Here is an 18,386-nt window from a genome sequence, read left to right on the forward strand (position 1 = left end):
ATGGCCCAGGCAAACACATATACCACCAAGGCCACAACTAGCCCCCCAGGCGCTGGAAAGATGATAAGGAAAAGATAGAAGTGTTGCCCGAGCCACCTGCAGAGCACCATAGAGAACAACTTCAAATAGCACATGCCAAAAACTGTCGCTGCAAAGGATGCTGGAAATCGTTCTAAAACAAGCTTCAGGCTTTGCAGGTCCCATGCTCAGCAGAACCCAGGTCTACAGTAAGGTCATCCCACAAACACCACAATCAACCCCTGCCACAGGACCCCATTGCTGAAAGCAGCACCCTGGTGCCAGGCTGCACACTGCGGGGAGCCGTGCTGCAAAGGGAATTGCTGCTTTACTGAAACCCAGCCCTTGTGGCTCCAGCATCTGCAGGGATGATGCAGCACAAACCCCTGTGCAGCCCAAGGACTGGGTTCTGGGGAACACATGCAGCATCTACCCATCACACTGCCCACAGCAGTGAGATCCAGCATACGCACATTCTGATCTGCTGAGATCCCACTACCCAAGACCACAGGACCAGTATTTGCTACAGCAGAGCAGCCTGTCCCATGCACAGGGATCTCTTGCTCCCAAGTCCCACTTGCAGCACACTGACCCATGCCACAGCTCTACAACATTCCGCAAGAAATGTGTCTTCAGCACTGAGCTCCGATTTGACAGAAGCATCCTCCTACCCTGATTTGGCAGAAAACCCCCTTCTATTCCCTCTTCCACCCACAGAATTAAGATCCAGGCCACAGGAGGTCACCCCTCTGTGGCCCCCAGATCTCTTCCTCCTAAAGTTGTTCCCTGCCCACGCTGATCCCAGCTGCCCAAACATTGCTCAGGAGAGCGTGGGTTGGCATGGACCGAATTGGTGCCAGGCACCAGGATGATCCCTAAACACCTTGGACAAACTGGGGACCAGTGCCTGAGCTCATGTCCTGGCTCCTTTTCTAGGAGAGAGGAGAGATGTTACCCTCACATCCAAATCATGCGGGAGAGTCCAAGCAGTCCTGTGCCACATGTCCCTGTAACCCTCACATCCAAATCATGCGGGAGAGTCCAAGCAGTCCTGTGCCACATGTCCCAAAGCTTTAGTGATGGATACTCTGGACACAGGTCCCATGCTGCCCTTTTCCACATGCTCCCACCTTTTTCAGCTCCCCCAGCAGGTCCTCTGCTCCCTCCAGCAGGACCATTCCCCAAATACCTCTTGAAAAGGGGTCCTGTCTTCCAGATGTTGGTGTTGCCCACGCAGCCCCGTGGTGGGTCTGTGATATTCTCCTTCTCAAACAAGTCGTGCACGGCCTGGGCCACCACCGCGACAGCGTCGCTGATGTGGGCTGACTCGTTCTTCCCGTTGATGAGCTGCAGACCGATCACTCCTGCCACGAGCAGAGGGGAGGGGGCAGATCAGCAGGGCACACTGGCTGCTCTGGCCTTACTCCCACCCACAGGGCTCGGGGGCCAGCAAGGACATGGTTATGGGGTTGAGGACCGCTCAGATGCAGCTGGGGAGTTGTCTGGGCTTCAGGCAGGGGCAGGCAGGGCAAGTGTCCGCAGTGGCGCTGGGCTGGCACCATCCTGCTCAGTGGATGGGGACTGGGCACAGCTAGGCCAGCTGCTGACACCCCGTGCTCCATCCCCACCCTCTTCCCAAGCCTTTCCCCAAGTTGATGGCGGGCTGGATTTTGGGGATGGCAGCCTGGCCAAGGCTGCTGCCTCCCTGTGCGGGCAAAGAGAGCGGAGAGCAACGTGTGGGACCCTCTGCTCACTCGGGACCACCACGGCATCGCGTTCCCCCAGCCCAAGGGGTCCCTGGGAGAGCAGGTGCCCCTCGTCCCAGCTCCGAGCAGGTTCCTCCAGGCCCGGCTGACAGAGGGACAGGTGCCTCCGGCGGGTGCCTACCATCAGGGGCGTAACGCAGGGCATTGCCCGATATCTCCCGTTCCCCCACCAGCCACACGTAGCCGGAGCCCGTCATATTGAGCATGGCTGCTGCTCTGTACACCGTGGCCGCATCATCCTCACTGCAACGAGAAGAAGGGAATGGCAATGTGGCTCCAGGTGCTGGAGGGCCCTTTTTCTCCCGTATTGGATCCCAAGGTGTGTGGCAGCAACAGGGAAAACACATCCCCAGGCAGTCCTCCTCTGGTAACTGGGCAATGGACAATTCCTTGATATAACAGGACCTTTTCTCACAGCTTCACCTTGTCCCACAGCTCCCAGCACTGCTGAGCATCTGCAAATCAGGCCTGTTCCTCGTTGCTCACCACCATATTACGTGGGGGCAATAAGACTCCCCTCTTCACAGGGGTATCAGGACACACCAGCAGTAACTATTGCTGCTTCTGCAGCTGCTAACGCTTGGCAGGACAGACAGACATCTCAACCAGGGTCATGACTGCAAGCACAGCACACATCCACCACCTGCCTGGGACATGGGGCTTCACGTGGGTTCTCTCCCACTCTCCTTGAAAGGACAACGTGCCCCGACTCTGCAGTGACTCCGGTGCGGGGCAGAGGTGCAAAGGGGAGAGCAAGGAAACCAGAGCAGGGAGGGAAGGGAGGGCTCTGCCTTACCTGGCAGAGAGGATGATGACACGAGCCTCCAGCTCCTTAGCTTCCAGCAGCAGCGACGTCACGTTTTTGGTTCCGGGGTCAAACTGAAGAACTTTCTCAGCCTGTGATTAGTGTGAGCAAAGCTGGTTAGTGTGGGAGCCCCAGGACTGCTTGTGAGAGCCATGCTATCTAGAAAAGGGTCAAGAGAATTCATTAAACTGCACAAAAGTCTGCCAAATAAGGTTGGTTATAGCTACTTTTTTCTTTTTTTTCTTTTCTTTTCTTTCTTTTCTTTCTTTCCTTCCTTCCTTTCTCTTTTAAAGTTTTGGCTTTCTGGTTTGTTTTTTTTTTTTTTTTGCACTGTGCATGCAAACTGAAGTCAATCAAGACCCAAAAAGAGGCGTGCATTGTACAGGAAAGAGAAAAAGGCTTTGAAATGCAATTGAAAACTCAAACGAGTGTTGTTTTTCAAAAACATGGGAAATGAAAAAAAAAACATATTGCACAGGGTTAACCTTTGGGAGTAAAAGTGAGCAACTTACACCAAGGAACCGTTTCCTTTGGGGGAAAAGGGGGTTGGTTCAACTTTTCAAAAAAAAAAAAAAAAAAAAAACTTGCAAGTTAATTACTGGTTCACATGCATGTTTCAAAAATAAATCCTTCCAGGGTCAGCTGGCTAGGTTTCCATTCTCAAGTCCAAACCAAACTATCTCAACATAAAAACGTGCTACCAAGAAACATAGTCATGGATCTTTTTCTTTCTTTTCTTTTCTTTTTTTCTCTTTCTCTCTCTTTTTTTTTTTTTTTTCTTTTTTATTTTTCTGGTGGCTGTGGCTATTTTTCATTTGCTAGTTAGGTTGGTGGGCGGCGTGCATTTCCATGCATATATACCTTGGGTCCTCGCTTGTTGTCATAGGAAAGTTGGTCGAGGTTTTCATAGTTCCTTTTTTTACTCTGATGAATAATGTGCACAGAGAAAATATGTAGACACAGAAGAATATTATAAACAGTTGAAAATGACGTGTAGTAAAGCAATCCAACATCCACCTCCTCCTCCACTGTTTGCTAAAGGGTCTCTATAACGCTGGAGCTCGCAAAAACCACTATCAGGAGAGAGTGCCTCAGCTCTCACGGGAGCGTCAGGGTGCAAAGCCGTGTCGGTTAGAGCAAGCCTGAGTGTCACAGCTGGTGCGATGCAGTTGCATTTCCTTTGTGGGACTGGGGAATTCTTCAGCAAGAAACTTTTATCTTAAACTCTTAAACAATCTACACATCTCTAAGGGCCTAAGTGGTGGGGTTTCCATGGAATTACTGTGAAGTAAAGGACAAAATGTTGTGTACGGAAAGAGCTGGATAAAATGCAAACTGTTACAGTTAAAAGTATTAGCATTACTCCCGTCACTATCATCATTACAATCCTGTTCACCCTAAGAGCCTTCACAGCAAGTGAGGTGCCTCAGCTGAACCTCTCACCTCCTGCAAGGAGGGAGCAGTTTTTTGGAGCTCTGTTGCCATCCAAAAGAGAAAGAAAAATCTCGCTACGTCCCGTGTTGGCTCAAAGCGTGGCGATATGAAGCAATGGTGATCATGGGATGATATTGCAGCTTTTACCTGGTGCCTGGGGAGGGCCAAGGGCACCTCGTGGCTCTGTGGCACATGGGTGACCCTGGGAGATGCAGTTGCTGGAGACCACGGTGCCTGAAACCTGGCCCTACACATGGCTAGTGGGGTTCACTGCTTGGTGGTTTCCACACTGCTGGCTGGAGCATCACACCCAGGGCTCAGCATGCACTGACCCCCCAGGTAATGGGAGCAGAGACCCTGCTCCCCACCTTGTCTCCTGCCTGAGCCATTTCTGCTGCTCGGCCTCAAAGGAACCAGGGGCACCAAACCTATTTCTGGAGGTTTCCTTCCGCCAGGGACTGTGTTGATGGCCTCTGCTCTCAGAAGCCTTGACCCTGCAGCAGTGTGCACAGAACCCCGTGGATCTTCCTGGGATCAGCCCCTGTGGTCATTCCAATAACATCGACCTGACAGTGCCTGCAGGACAGTGGTTGGCAGGTTTTGGTGGGACATAGTCTGACCTCTTCTTCTTGGCCCCATCCCACCCCAGCTGGGCATCCCTGATCTGTGTGTATGGGGTATGGTACACGGCTCTTTTCTGATCTCCATTTCTCAGCATCTTATGGCAATGGCATCTGATTCCTGCCAGGAACCCAACCCTTTGCACCCCCATAATACCAGGGTTCATGTTCCCAGACAGGTTGTTTCTTAGGCAGGCAGGTTTTATCTCTGCATCCTACTTTCCAAACTAAACAGCTTGCCTCTTCCTGAGCACTCAGACAATTCTTTGGCAGGACATTTTGCGAGGCCTCCTTTCCATGCAGCTGTGTGATATTTCCTTTATTCTCCTTGGACGCAGTCTGAGAAGTTTTTCGTTGCTCAGAGAAGTTGGGTCCTTGCAAGGAAAAGTATCTGAGGAGGCAAAATCTGCTTGGAACCCAGGTTTGCCTTCACTTCTGGCGATGTTCATGGTGAGGATTTCTGCAATGTCTTCTTTGAGTCTGCTCAGGCCACAGTGAGACCTGGAGTGAAAACTGCCTCAGAGGAGAGCAGAGCCACAGCAGCAGGACAGCATGAAGGTTCTCCAATGAAGAGACATTGGCCACTTTTCCTCAGGCACCATCAATTTAGCTGGAAACATGGTCATCCCTCTTGCAGCCTCCAGCCGCAAATCACCTCAGGTGCCCGGGACGTGCTGTTGCCTCAACCCAAGCTGGTCAGCAAGGGGAAGCAGAGTCTTGGGTGCAGCAAAGCTGGATCTCATGGCACCTGATCACCTCTGTCTCCCCCTGTCCCCATCTCTACTGCCAGAACTAGACCAGCAATGTCTCCTCTCTTCCCATTTTTTCTGTGTGGTCCTGCAGCACTTCCCTGCTCCTCAGCCCACACAGAGACCTACAAATTCAAAATTCACTTTCCACCATGTTCTCCAGCATTCACTCAAAAAATAACCACTTTCGTGAACACCATTGTCCCAAAGGAAGGGAGTCAGCACACCAGGGAGCTGCCACCTCTGATTTGGACAAACGCTGATTTTTCACAGCATTTGGCATTTCCCCCTGGACCCGAGCAGCATTGGTGCAATGGTGGACCAGCCCAGGAGAATGAGCAGAGCTGTACTGGGATGAAGCAGTAGCTCCAGGCTGAGAGTTACTGCAGACAGACCTAAGACAAGGGAAGAATGTGGGGTGCGCCAGGGCTGGCCACTTGAGTGCTGGGCTCCCAACACCTGCTTGAAGAGCAGATCCACACAGTGGTGCCTGAGTGACACCCCGTACTGGCACGGACCCCAGGGGACAAGCCATGCTCAGATCCAAGAGCTCAGGGGGACAGGTGAGCCTCTGACCCAGCCCTGGGTCCACAGGGGGCTGTGGTCCAAGCCTTGAAGAGGTCAAGAGCAGGTCTCCTGCCTGATCTCTCCCCACGGCCCAGGCTGACCTTGAGGAGGTTGGGGAGGGGTCCACTTCACAGTCAGCACAACAGTGATTAGAAGAGCAATTAGCAGAAGGGAGTGAGGAAAGGGGGAAAGCCCTGATGGGAGTTATCTACCTTCCAGACCAGTTGGACCAGAGCAAGCTCCTCAAGGACAAAGAAATAAGATGCTGTGGCACATCTCAAAGGGAAGACAAGGTGATCTACCCTCACCGAGCACATGCCCTGGTCTGGAGGACAGTCAGGACATTCGCAGTAGCCCAGTGGCTACCAGGAGACATCAAGACATGTTGTAGGTGCAGTGTAAATGGGGGGGCAGGTCTGAGGACAGACCCTCCCTCTCCTGTCTTTCAAGCCCCAGATTTCAAAGGCTCTCCTGTAGGATGAGCAGGCTGAAGAAGAAATACATCCTGTGCCTGGGACCATTGCACAGAGTGAGCAGGAAGTGGAGACATGAGAGGGAGTAGCAAAAGGAGCTGCAGGAAAACAGAAAGCGAAAATCAAAAGATGCAAGGAAAGGGACGGCAGGTTGACAGTGGGAACAACCTTTCCACAGCTCTCCCTTGGTGAGGAACGCTGTGCTGGGAAGAGGCATTGGAAAGAAATACTGTCCTGCTGTCACCCAGCAGGAAGATGCCTTTGGAGGCAGGAGGATCCTACCATGTTCGGTGGCACACTAGTGTCTCATGATGGCCCAGGCTGCAGCAAGGATGAAACTTCTTGGAAACCACCGCCAAAAACAAAACCCTGTTGGTCAGTGTGGCTTGTGCCACTCTGCACCCCTGCACCAGTTGTTCCTCCAGTGGCTTGGCAAGAGGTGATGAAGAGCAGTGGCAGGCTACTCTCACTGGGCTCAGCCACCAACTCCAAGAACAAGAATTGTCTATGACCACATTTCCTCAACAGCCGCCTGCCAAATGTCCAGCGGCTGCTGGTTGGGCTGGAGAAGAGCAGATTGTGGTCCATGCCTGTGACCCGGAAGGGAGCGGCCAGGAATGGGTCCCTGCCCTGATGCTGATGGAGACTTGGAGATGGGCTTGGACTCGGCCGACCTGAAGGGGACCTCACTCTGCCCTGGGCAAGAGGATGTGTTGGGACTTCACCCCGTCGGGCAGGAGGTGGTTCCTTGCCTTCCAGACAGACACCTGCCTTTGAACTGCTGCAGCCAAACGGCTCCCCATGTTCTTCCCTGCGTGGCTTGAATGCTTGCTTGGTCCTTGTTACTCAACGGCAACAGGTCTACAGTAGTCCTTCTGAATTTCTAGCAGGCTCGGGGACCTCCCCTGCCTCCCTCCCTGCTCCCCCGCGGGGCCCTGATGGGGGGTGCCACGCACCGCCTCAACAACGCTGCTCCCACCAGCCGCAACCGCCCTCTCGTAACAGCATGGGGTGGCAGGAAAAGCAGCGTTTGGGATGTGCTTCAATGGAGATGGGAACGGGGCGCCAGCCGCAGAGCTGACAGCTCCATGGAGAGGGCGCGTTACCCCTCCGTGCGTCACCGCGCCGGCTGCCCTTGCCCTAAGGCCAGCTCTGCTTAGCCAATTCACAAGCTGCTTTTCGGGGTCTGTTTGGCACTGCTGGGGCTGCCTGGTCCCTGGGTGGCTGTAATGGGGCAGGAGCTTCCCTAAGCTGAGCGACTGGTCCTCTCCTTAGGTGGGAATCTTGGGCGAGGTATTTGCAGAGCTCCAGGTTATCCTTCCCTTCATTTTGTAGTCGATTTACATGTAGGAGATTTTGACCATGGCAAAGCAAGTGAAATGAATAAAGTACAAAGTTCTGTCAGGTACTAGTCAGACACTGTTGATGCTTTAAGCATGTTAGCCATGTTACAATGGAAAGAAAAGGTGTTTTACATACAGAAATCTACATACATACAACAGCCCGAGACTTCTATTTTTGTTGTTGTTGCTTAAACAAAGCTACAAGACAATGTTCAGGAACTGACCTTGGACTCTTTCTCCTCCAAGAGGGTCTCCAGCTTCTTTTGTGCAGCACGACCTTCATGGTCGTCACTGACTATCAGAATGACGTGATTCCAGTTGAAGACTCTCATCATCTCAAACCAGACGTTGGCCTGGTGAGAGTATGGTGGGACTGTGCGCAAAAAGGAGAGGTGGATGCTCTGCAAGGAAGAACAAAAGCTCAACATAGACTGGTTGGGTTGTTGGCCAGGGTGCGTCTCGGGGACTGGGCGGGTTTGCGGGGACAGGACTGGGATCACAAAGCCAAAGAGTCAGAGCAGCATTTTCTGGTAGACCTCTGGGTTGCACACCTTGATCTAGCCTCTGGGACCTGCGCTCCTGTTTTCTGGCTGAGAAGCAAACCCTGGCTACAATTCTGCACCTCTCTGTGGTTAAAGCAGTGCACGGCAAAGAGGGTTTTTTCGTTTTGTGGTCTGTAAAGACACAGTGAAGCAAAGCCAATCCGGCATCGAGCTGTCAGCAACGTTCAGTGCAAATATAGCCTTTCCTCTTGGCTTTTTGAAAATATTACTAAGCAAAGGACATCAAAAAGAAAACTAATTCCCTTCGGAGAGCGACAAGGAGCAGTTGCAAGTACCCGCAGGTATATATTAGTTATTTGTCATGGGAGAAGTTCAGAAAAGCAGTTTTATAACATGCTATTTGGCTGTTTCTAGGTCAGGCTGTTCTGCAGCAGCACGCAGGAGGAGGCAGCCCTGGACTCATGCCCCAGCTAACCTATCTGATTTGGTTAAAGACATCATTATGGTTGGATGACTGAGCAATAGCAATTCCAGCCTAATTAAGTACAGCCCTCTTTGGGGAGCAGTTGGACCAAAAGCTGTAGCTGACAGAGAGGTTTCAAAAAATGCAGCTTTTCTAAAAGGCCCTAGTGTCAAATACTAGAAAATGAAAGTGCTTATGCTCAGCATGGATGCTACTTGACAAACCAGCTACGTGCTGCAGGGAGGCAGATGTCTGAGCAGGAGAGGACAAAAAGGAAAGCACCATAATATTTCTTTTTTTAAGGCTGAGATGTTCCTCTGGATAAATGGGGCTGCTCATCCAGAGACTGGAGCCAGGATGGGTCAGAAATGTCCTGACTGGGCCAAAATAACTCATGCTGGAAGGGAAAAGGCATCATGAACCCACACAGGACGAACAGGCAGACCAGAACATGCCTTTTCCTCACACTCAACACAGTGATAAAGTCAGACCAAACCATGAAATATATAAAAAATAGTGTAAAACCTGTGTCACGGTCAGGTCTCTCTGTAGTGGGACAGCAGGTCCATTCTGCTGCTCAGGCCCAGACACAGAAATGATAGAGGCAGCAGCAAAAATACCAAAGCACTGAAAAGATTTCCTAATTACAGAAGATGGAGAGGAACTGTGGATGTTTAATTGAAGGAGGAAATGAACCAGGAGAGCTGTAACAAGCATCTCAGAGCTGCAGTTTTGTACGATGGATACAAACATTCCCAGTTACATGGAGAGCAGGAGAGACACAGCTCACCCCACCAGCCCAGCACGAAGCAACAGGGTGGGGAAGGAGCCCCATAGGAATAAACAGTGGAAGGACAACTATGGCCTTCACACCAACACGGTCTTCAAGTGCTCTGTGGAGTCAGCAGGGACGCCCAGGGCTTTCCAGGGCCAGCTCCACAGCTTGGGCCAGGGGCATACAGGAAGAATCTAAGCATTTTTAATTTTTAATTCCTCAGCATTTTTAATTGCTTTAAGGAAATCCATGGAAATGGAAAGTGGAAATGGGAGGCAAAAATCAGAAGAGAATTGAAAAGAACAGAACAGCAAATAGTAAAAAAAACCAAAAAAAACCCAAAAAAACCCCAGAAAAATAAAGGCTAAAAAAATTAAAAATCTAACTTAAAATTATTTTAATCCCTTTTTGAAATTTCAATATATTGCATCAAATTATTTTCTAGTTTCCCAACTGGCAAAAATGCTGTTTAAACTGATCATTTAAACAATCTTAAATGGCTTTCTTTAATGTTGTAAATACATATCACTAGGTTCAGATGAACAAATTTTACTGCAAAATTGTTGGAGAATAACTTGATTTAACAGTTCAGGCAAATTTTTTTTCTGAGGTGGTGTCAAAAGAGTCGTGGGCTTTCTATGATGGTATCTCAGCTCTCAGATTACAGAACTGCAGTTTTTAAATTGGATAATGGTGAATAACGAATCGCAAACGCTGAGTCTAGATTTCAGGGTGAGCACTCACATTCTGTGCTCAGCTTTTGAAGCCCCTGGGACTCCTGAACCTCTCTGCGGGGCCCAAGGATTGGCAGAAAAATGAAAGCTGGGTCTCCCAAAGGTTAACAAGTCCAACTTGTGATGTACAGAGGCAGCTGAGAACCAGGTTTTGTGTGATCTGATAACCCTGCATCACAGCATACGCCATGACACGTCTCTGGCAAACCCCTCTGAACTCAGCACAGAGTTCTCTTGGCCCCCGGCACACGGGGCTGTCCTGCAAAGTATGTGGATGCAGTGATTTTTGATCATAGTAAGCCCTTTTTTAGGCAAATAACTATTATAAAGATTTGATTATCTTTTTTTAAGACAGCTTCTGAGAGACAACCACCCCTCATTTCAGCTGCGCTGCTCATCACACTGCCCCTGAAGTACTGCTATGAGTGCTTGAACTGCCAACAACCCTGAGCTGCCACGGGTCACAACCTGCTCCCCTCAGATCAGGCACACAGCAAAGATGCTGCTAATTACAAATCAACAGTTTGCCTAGCAGGATTTGCATCACTTTCTCTCCTCCGAGGGCGCCTGCCGCCCGCCAGGAGGGCTGGGGTGTGAGCGTGGGGTGTGACAGCAGCCCCGAGAGAGGAGCAGCTCCCTGCAAGATCTTCCTAACACCGATGAAATCTCAGCCCTGTGCTTCCTCGCCTAATTCCATTTCTGCAGTAAGTCAGGGAATACAGGTTGGGATGGAATCCAGGCTTTGAAGCGGATTCAGCTGAGCAGAAACCCACGGGGCATGAGCCCAAAGGCTCTGGGAGTGTGTGTGGTGCCGAGGCTGGGGACGTGTGCTGGGTCTGGGCCCTTAGGAACTGCAAATTATTAGTGGTACTCACTTCGTTGATGTGTGCAGATGTGAAAAGGAGCTGAATTTAAGTAGATGTTTGAGTAGATGTGTGTTTGTATGTGTGTAATCAAGGACTTTATGTACACATAAAAACGAGCAGATATGTGCAGAAAGCATGTGTGTGTGGGTCCCCATGTAGGGAACGTGTTTGGGTGTTTCAATAGCTGTGCACTGAGCCTGCACGTGGCCAGGCCTGGCCTGGGGGAAGGTGCACATGTGGGTGCCTGTCCATGGTGTTTTTGCACACAGGGGAGGTGCACATGTACAGGGAGTGTGCAGGCACAGCTGTGGGGACACCAGGGATGGCACGAACCAGGTCCGTAAGTGAAAAGATTGCTGTCTTCTTTACCCTCTGTCTCCCTAAGGGCTCATCACAGCTCACAGTCCATGGATGGTAGAGTAATTTTTCCTACAGGCTTGAGGAAACAAAGTGCTTTTTTTTTCATTACCTATGGAAATCATGTGGTCAGTCCCCCTTTTAGCAGCGTGCCCCAAAACTGAGCTGTCTGGGCAGTTTCAAGGAGATTCACAGAGATCCCAATCAATAAAGTTCCCAATAATTCAGCAAAAATTATTGTCTGGGTATGAAAAAGAAGCCTTGGCCGGTGTCTCTGTGGAAGAAGCCCAGGAGGCTCTGTGCCCTGCTCTGTTCATCCTGCCCACGTCTCACTGAGCCCCACCAGATAGCAGCCTGCCCACCACCCTGTGTGATAGCTGCGGATGTGGGAGGGAGCTGAGATAACTCTGCAATAGCTTAGACATGTGCTGGGAGGGATTTCAGTAGGGGCAGGCATATGGAGAGCTCAGGCACTAAGGCATCATCTGCCTTCCCCTGCAGTGCATGAAGGAAAGGACAGCCTGGAGAAGAGCAGGCTCCAGGGAGAACTTAGGGCCCCTTCCAGTGTGCAAAGGGGCTCCAGGAAAGCTGGGGAGGGACCCTTGATCAGGGAGGGGAGCCATAGGATGAAGGGGAATGGTTTTAAACTGGAAGGGGGGAGATTTAGATTAGATCTGGGGAAGAAATTCTTTACTCTGAGGGTGGTGAGACCCTGGCCCAGGTTGCCCAGAGAAGCTGTGGCTGCCCCATCCCTGGAGGGTTTCAAGGCCAGGTTGGAGGGGGCTTTGAGCAACCTGGTCTGGTGGGAGGTGTCCCTGCCCATGAACAGAGGGGTTGGAATGAGATGATCCTTAAGGTCCCTTCCAACTCTAACCATCCTAGAGTCCTAACTTGTTAGTCTCTGGAGAGTGGCCCAGCACCGCAGCAGCTGCCCTGCAGAGTGGTGGGATTGCTCTGTTCTCCTCCCAGCTTGAGAGCTTGTGAACAGCTCTCATCCACTGGGATGAGTGGGCTCCATCACTGCCATCAGCACAGGCTTCAGCACACAGAGCACCCCATCTGCTCTGCAGGACCCCCGCTGACAGCTGTACTGCTTGGCGGTGGCTCTGAAACACATTCCTGGAGCAACATCTCTATGTTAGGTTAGCCAGCCTCTCCAGTCACTTCTGGCAGGTGCCAGTGAAGGAAAACTGACCCTGACCTCAGCTGAGGGCAACCACTTTTCTCCCCACTTTCAGTGGAGCGTCCCACGCTGACACCATTCCTGCTGAGCATCAGTTGCCAGTGAGACCAGTAACGAATTAAAATGCCCCTCTCAGTGAGCAGTAACCCCCAGGAGGGTATGGAGTGATTATACTGAAATGAGGAACCAGAGCAAAAAGCCATCCCCAGGTCCAGGCTGCAGAGAGAGAAAAAAAAAAAGAGATTTCATTTCAAGTACCAGGGCCAGGCACTGGCTATTGAAATGGCTCTCTTGAGTGCAGAATGACTAAACTCCATTTCCCACCTCTTTCACCAGCAGAGTAGGTCTCAGCCACCCCAGATCCTGCTCTGCCCCTCTGATGGGGGGATGGTGTGGGGCTCAGCACCTCGGGGTGCCCAGCAAGTCCCTTCATCCCCATCACGTAGGTCTGGTCCCACACGGTGGTGACAAATGGCACCAGATCATTTCCCCGTGAGCTTTGCTCTCACGCTCTCAGTGTCATTTCATGTTTCTCATATGGTCAAGACATCAACGTCATCTCATCTTTTTGGCTGAGATGCAAAGGAGATATAAATACCCCCAGTGACACATGGGGAACAGAAGCACAAAAGCAATAGTCCAGACTGTCCGTTCAGGGAGCTCAGCATGAGAAGGTCAGAGCATGATTTTTGCGATGCTCAGTCCATCAGGAGTCCCTGAAGGTCTCTCCATAGTGATGGACACCACGGCCATCGGTGCTGCCTTTCCTCTCCTCCCAATTCCCTGCTCACCTCGCGCAGCGGTGACCGGGATTTCGGAGACCCCGTCACCGGACAGGCAGGACTATGATGAATGATGTGAAGACCTTTGTGAAGAAAAAGGTAATCATTTCATAAGATCTACCTACAAGGAGGCCAAACAAAGGCTGCCAAGGCAGAGCACTCAGCTTGATTGCTCCCATACCATTTCTAGAACAAAGAGCTCTTTGAATACTGGGAGCAATAAAACTTTGCTTCTCTTGGGTATCTTTGCTGAAAGACTGGTTACAGCTCGTGGACTGCTGTGCCCAACTGGAGATGCTTCGAGAGCACCAAAAGGTACCAGGCAAACCTGTCTGAGCTGAGGCCCACGCCTTTCCTCTCCCTGGCAGCTTAGCTTTGGGAGGACCATAATTAACTCTGAGACTTCAACCCCCTGTGAAATTTAGCTAAAATTGGCTGATGCCTTCAAAACCAACCAGGGGTACACACACAAAGTGATCTTACAAGCTTGTTTCCATAGAAACTAAGCTGAAAGATATAATTTCCTGAATTTAAAAGAAAAAAAGACCAAAAAAACCCCAGTAAGCTCATCAGTGGAAACCAAAAAGGGAACCAGCTGACTGTCCCTGTGTTGCACCGGGCTGTCCTGCTGTGTGCAGAGCCTTGCACAGTCCTGTCCCACCCCTTCACACCCCTTTGCTCTGCTGTCCTTCACTGCCCTCCCACCTTTGCTGTCCCCTCTGGCTCCTGCCAGTCCATTATTCAATGTCCTAGCTCCTCTACCCACCCAGTCCCTGCCTTTGCCACATCCCCTGCCTGCAACTACCCTCTCTGCAGAGATTTCAAAGCCTTGGAGCTACCGGCTGCTTTGTGGGAAGGAGGCTGAGTGAGAGACCGGGCAGAAGCACTTGGAGGGGTGAGACACACGGCGTGGTCACACTGATGAGTTTCTGCCAGGAGAGAGCACCCCACAGCCCTGCACCTGCCCAGCACCCCCAGATATTCAGTGGGGAGCATCTCCCTGCCACTGCAGTGGGTTGCCACTGCCTCAGTGGGTCACTTCTCCGGTTCTGAAGCGATCCAGACGGTTTTTACAAGCCACTTTTGCAGAGAACATGTTTTATATAGGGAAAAAAAATAATATGGCTGAAGCAGAGTCTGGCAGGGAAGCTCCATCCCCTCAGGGTGAACACGCAAATTCAGCACAAGGTCATGCTGTGGAAAAGGCGGACAATTTGCCTCGGTGAGCATGCCCCTGCTGAGATGAAGCTGGACCGATGGCGCGCAGGGTCTCCCCACTGCCATGTGCAGTGTGACACGGCCCCTCTCAGTGACATTGCTGACCAGACCTATCCCCTCCCCACGGCAGCTCAAACCAAATTCCCACACACATTTCCTACCTGCTGCCTGCCCTCTCCTGCCATCTGCCAGCTCTGTCTCCATCCCTTTCCTTCTAACAGTGCCTGACGGGACCCTACCGGGGCGTGGGGGTCCCCAGCCCCCGCCAGCCCCCAGTGCTGTCCCCGCCATGCTCTTGGCTTGCTGGCTGTCCTACTGTGATTTTACCTGGTGGGAGATGCCCAGACCTGCCACTGCTCCGGCCGAGCAGTCCCGTGGCTGCATCCCTGGGAGCTCTGCTCCTCCCTCCTGAAATTTGACTTCATTTAGCACGTAGGCGGGGTGACTATTTTTGCACTGAACATTTGCATTTGTGAATATTCACATTTTCCACACAAAGGCCGCTTCATGCTTCGAAACAGGCCTGATCTCACCCACTAACTCCTGCACCAGGACAAAAGCCTCCACCAAGGCTGCAATGGCGTGTGGTCGGCCGGGCTCCGCTCAGCTCCTCCTTTTGCTATAACTCATCACAAAGTGTCTTTGCCAGATGGTCTGTGAGCTGAGGGCCTGGGGAAGAGCCAGCCATGGCAGCACCTCATCGGCCAGGTGAGGGCATTGCCCCAGTCACTGCACGGAGCAGGACCTCATCCAGCCTGAAAGTCCCCATGTTTCCCCGGGGACAGCAGACAGCGGTTTGAGACACTGGAATCTGAACCTCCTTCTTGAGTGCTGCTCAGACCGGATGTCATTTAAAGCCTTGGGATAACTTATTAATCGATTCTGTTCCCTCCCCCACCAATACCGCATAAACCCAGAGAACTGAACGCAGCCAAACAGCCTTCAAGCCCCAGAGAGCTCCTGCCCGATGTGCAGGCTCCACTCGGACCCTCCTGCCCCTCCGCAGGTCCCCCCACACCCTGGGAGCACCCAGGACCTCCCGGCTGTCCCTGGGGAGCAGGGCAGAAGCCGGGTCCTGCGTTTGCCGTGGCTGAGGAGCAGCAAGCCCAGCAGCCTGGCAGAGCAGCGCCGCAGAAACCATCCAGCACTATGTAGGTCAACACTGGCAGCTGCGAAAAAATCATGTACCGGGGAATGCGGGGGAGAGAGAGAGAGGGAGCTGCGGGTTTAACCGTGGGCTACGGATGGACAGACAGACACATAGATAGGCAGGGCAGTGTAGACATCATTAGCTCTCCTGATGGGGAATCTTGATTTACACCACACGTATGATGTACTAGACTAGAAACATGCATCAGTTACCTTATCAGAATATATAGACATGCGTGTTGTCAGACCAATGACAGGGATCCTGTAGAAGCCAGCTGTGTATGATACGGGTGTTGGTGTTAGGTGATCGTTGGGAGCAGGAGGGTGACTAACTAATATTGCATAGACCTGTAGGACAGGATACACGACACAAACATTATTTCACAGGAGCACATCAGCCACCGAGAGTGATTATTTTTTTTTTCCCCCTTTTCTTTTCTGCAATGTTAAACAGCCCCACGTTAACATGATAATGGCATTCAAATAACGGGGAGCAGCACAGCAAGGACCGTGCTGGGGGGCGAGGGGTGCTGTGCCATGGCTCAGGCTGCAGCCCCCACGGAGGTGATGGGTCTGCTCGGGGTTATATCTTAATGGAAACGCCGTGCCCAGCCGCTCCGCTCGCTAAACTAATAACTTCCATGGATTACAGATTAAAGGGAAACATCTCCCTTACAGTCACACTGTGTAATGCGATTTCTTTAACCACACATTTAATACTCGGTTGTAATTCCCCTCCGAGGACTATTACAAGCAAAGTGGTCAGCTGGGACTCAGAGCAGGAGAAGGAGCACAGAGCCACAGAGCAGATCAGCTGTCTGGCTCCCAGAGCACAGGGAAATGAGGAAGCCGGAGGGAGGGTGAGGGGCAGGAGCCGGGATCTGCCCCCAGCACGCCGGGGTGATGGGGCACAGGGGTCTGGGTGACACCGAAATGGGGAAGGAGGATCTCAGCAAGATCCTGCTGTTATTACAGCGCTGGGATTTTGGTCTCCAGCAGGATCCTATTTTGTGTCAAATGGAGAGGAAGGAGCTGGGTAATCCCTGGGGGATCCTTTGTTACACTAATGCCCTTTCTCCACACAAGGAATGTTCCCAGCTGGTGACAGAACTCCAGCTAGGGTGAAACAGTGCAAGGACTTTGATGTCTGGGAGGAAATGACACTTCTTCCTCCTCCAAGCATCTGCCCGAGCCCTGGGAAGTGCTCTGCGCCCGCCCAGGCTGGACGAGGACGGCAGGGGAGGATGAGGCATGTCTGGGGAAGGAGACCTGGAGACTCCGTGGGGTGGGAAGAAGGGAAGGTCCTGCCTGGCATTAGGTGGGAGGAAGCTGAGGGTGCAGGGTGAGCCAGGGCAGGGGTTGGAGACCCTGTGATGGGAGAAGGGAGGAATTACCAGGAAAGGGTTTGGAGAGGTCACCTGGGGAGGCAAGAGGAGGAGAGTGCCTTGCACAGAGGTGCCCGGTGACAGGAGGGGTGGGCAAGGATCTGCACCCAGCAGGGCTGGAGCAAGGGCCTGGGGGCAGGACCAGGCACTGGGGGGAGAGGCTGGGGGCTGTGTGGGGGTGAGGGCTGTGCTGTGCTGCACAGCAGCTGACTGGCAGGAGCCATTTTGCACGCACGGGCTCCCAGCCCCTCCTCTGCCCCGCAGCCCCCTGCTCGGGCACAGCGGCAGCGAGCGGGGACCGAGGGTGGCTGTGCCCCACGCCGGGGCTGTGGGGCTGGCAGAATCCCCACATGTTGGGACAGAGTGGCCACCCCCAGCCCCCTCTGCACCCTGGCTTCACTGCCCCCCCATGTCTCGCCACTCACGCAGGGACATGCCGGCGCCTGCAGCCCTGCGCTGGCTGGGCGTTCTGTGGGGTTTGCCGTGGGGACAAGGTAAATGTCCCCCAAAACAAGCCGGGTTGCTAAAATGGAGCCTCCGCTCAGCAAGAGACCTGACTGAGCCTTCTCCCTGCTGGGCAGCGGGTGTAAAAGAGCCCACGCTGCGGCTCCTGCCAGTGTCCCCAGGGGTGACTCCAGCCATCCTCCGTCCCCATGTCGGGAAGCCAAGCTGAGAACGTCAGCTCTGCTCTGCTCTGCTCCTCTGGCCCCTCCAGCTCCCTCCCCCTCGCTGTCACTGCGTGTGCCTGGGTGCACGCCTGCCTTTCTGTGTGCGTGGGGGTGTGTGATTCTCTGTGGTGTGAGCATTCATGACATTTTGGTGCATGTTCATATCTACGCGTGGGCCCGAGTACACTGTTCACATCCGCACGGGTGAGTGGGAGGTGGGGGTGGGTTTGTACCCCCCTGTGTGCCCACCTGATGGCCCGCAGTGGGGGGAATGGGGCTGGTGAGCTGGGCTCAGCACCCAGAGCACACGCAGGAGAGCACACAGACTGCCCAGGGCACCTCCCGGACTGAGCCCTCGTGTGTGCTGAGGGTGACCCGTGCGATGGGAGGGAGGACACACCGGGCTGCTGCGTGCAGGCATCTGTGTGTCTGTGTGTGTGTGCAGGTGTGAGCACGCTGTGTCTGTGTGGCAGTGGGTGTACTTGTGAGTGTGCTTCACACACTCTGTGGTGCTGGGGGGGGGGGGCA

At 52.6% G+C, this 18,386-nt stretch overlaps 2 protein-coding genes across 13 annotated transcripts in view; one reads left to right on the forward strand and one right to left on the reverse strand.

The window, feature by feature from the left end:
* The window catches only part of GRIN1 (glutamate receptor, ionotropic, N-methyl D-aspartate 1), a 36,909-nt gene extending 20,734 nt beyond the window's left edge, over positions 1-16,175 (reverse strand). For 10 of the 12 annotated variants that reach the window (XR_001412865.1, XM_014949752.1, XM_014949751.1 and 7 more), the window contains exons 1-6: positions 16,019-16,175; positions 8,000-8,176; positions 3,451-3,513; positions 2,581-2,681; positions 1,906-2,027; positions 1,208-1,382 (exon numbers count right to left, since the gene is read on the reverse strand). Coding sequence is in view for 11 of the 12 variants with exons in the window: in XM_014949752.1 (XP_014805238.1) it covers positions 1,208-1,382; positions 1,906-2,027; positions 2,581-2,681; positions 3,451-3,513; positions 8,000-8,176; positions 16,019-16,039 (659 nt within the window). In the remaining variant the exon portion in view is untranslated. The remainder of the gene's footprint in view (positions 1-1,207; positions 1,383-1,905; positions 2,028-2,580; positions 2,682-3,450; positions 3,514-7,999; positions 8,177-16,018) is intronic. The other 2 variants (XM_014949745.1, XM_014949750.1) reach the window with 2 other exon arrangements.
* A 1,823-nt stretch (positions 16,176-17,998) lies between these two features.
* Positions 17,999-18,386, forward strand: part of LOC106892493 (cholesterol 7-desaturase-like) — a 29,466-nt gene continuing 29,078 nt past the window's right edge. The window contains exon 1 of the mRNA XM_014949715.1: positions 17,999-18,062. Within this exon, the coding sequence (XP_014805201.1) occupies positions 17,999-18,062 (64 nt within the window). The remainder of the gene's footprint in view (positions 18,063-18,386) is intronic.

This window comes from Calidris pugnax, unplaced genomic scaffold (genome assembly GCF_001431845.1).
Source record: "Calidris pugnax isolate Ruff unplaced genomic scaffold, ASM143184v1 scaffold192, whole genome shotgun sequence".
NCBI classification, from domain to species: Eukaryota; Metazoa; Chordata; class Aves; order Charadriiformes; family Scolopacidae; genus Calidris; species Calidris pugnax.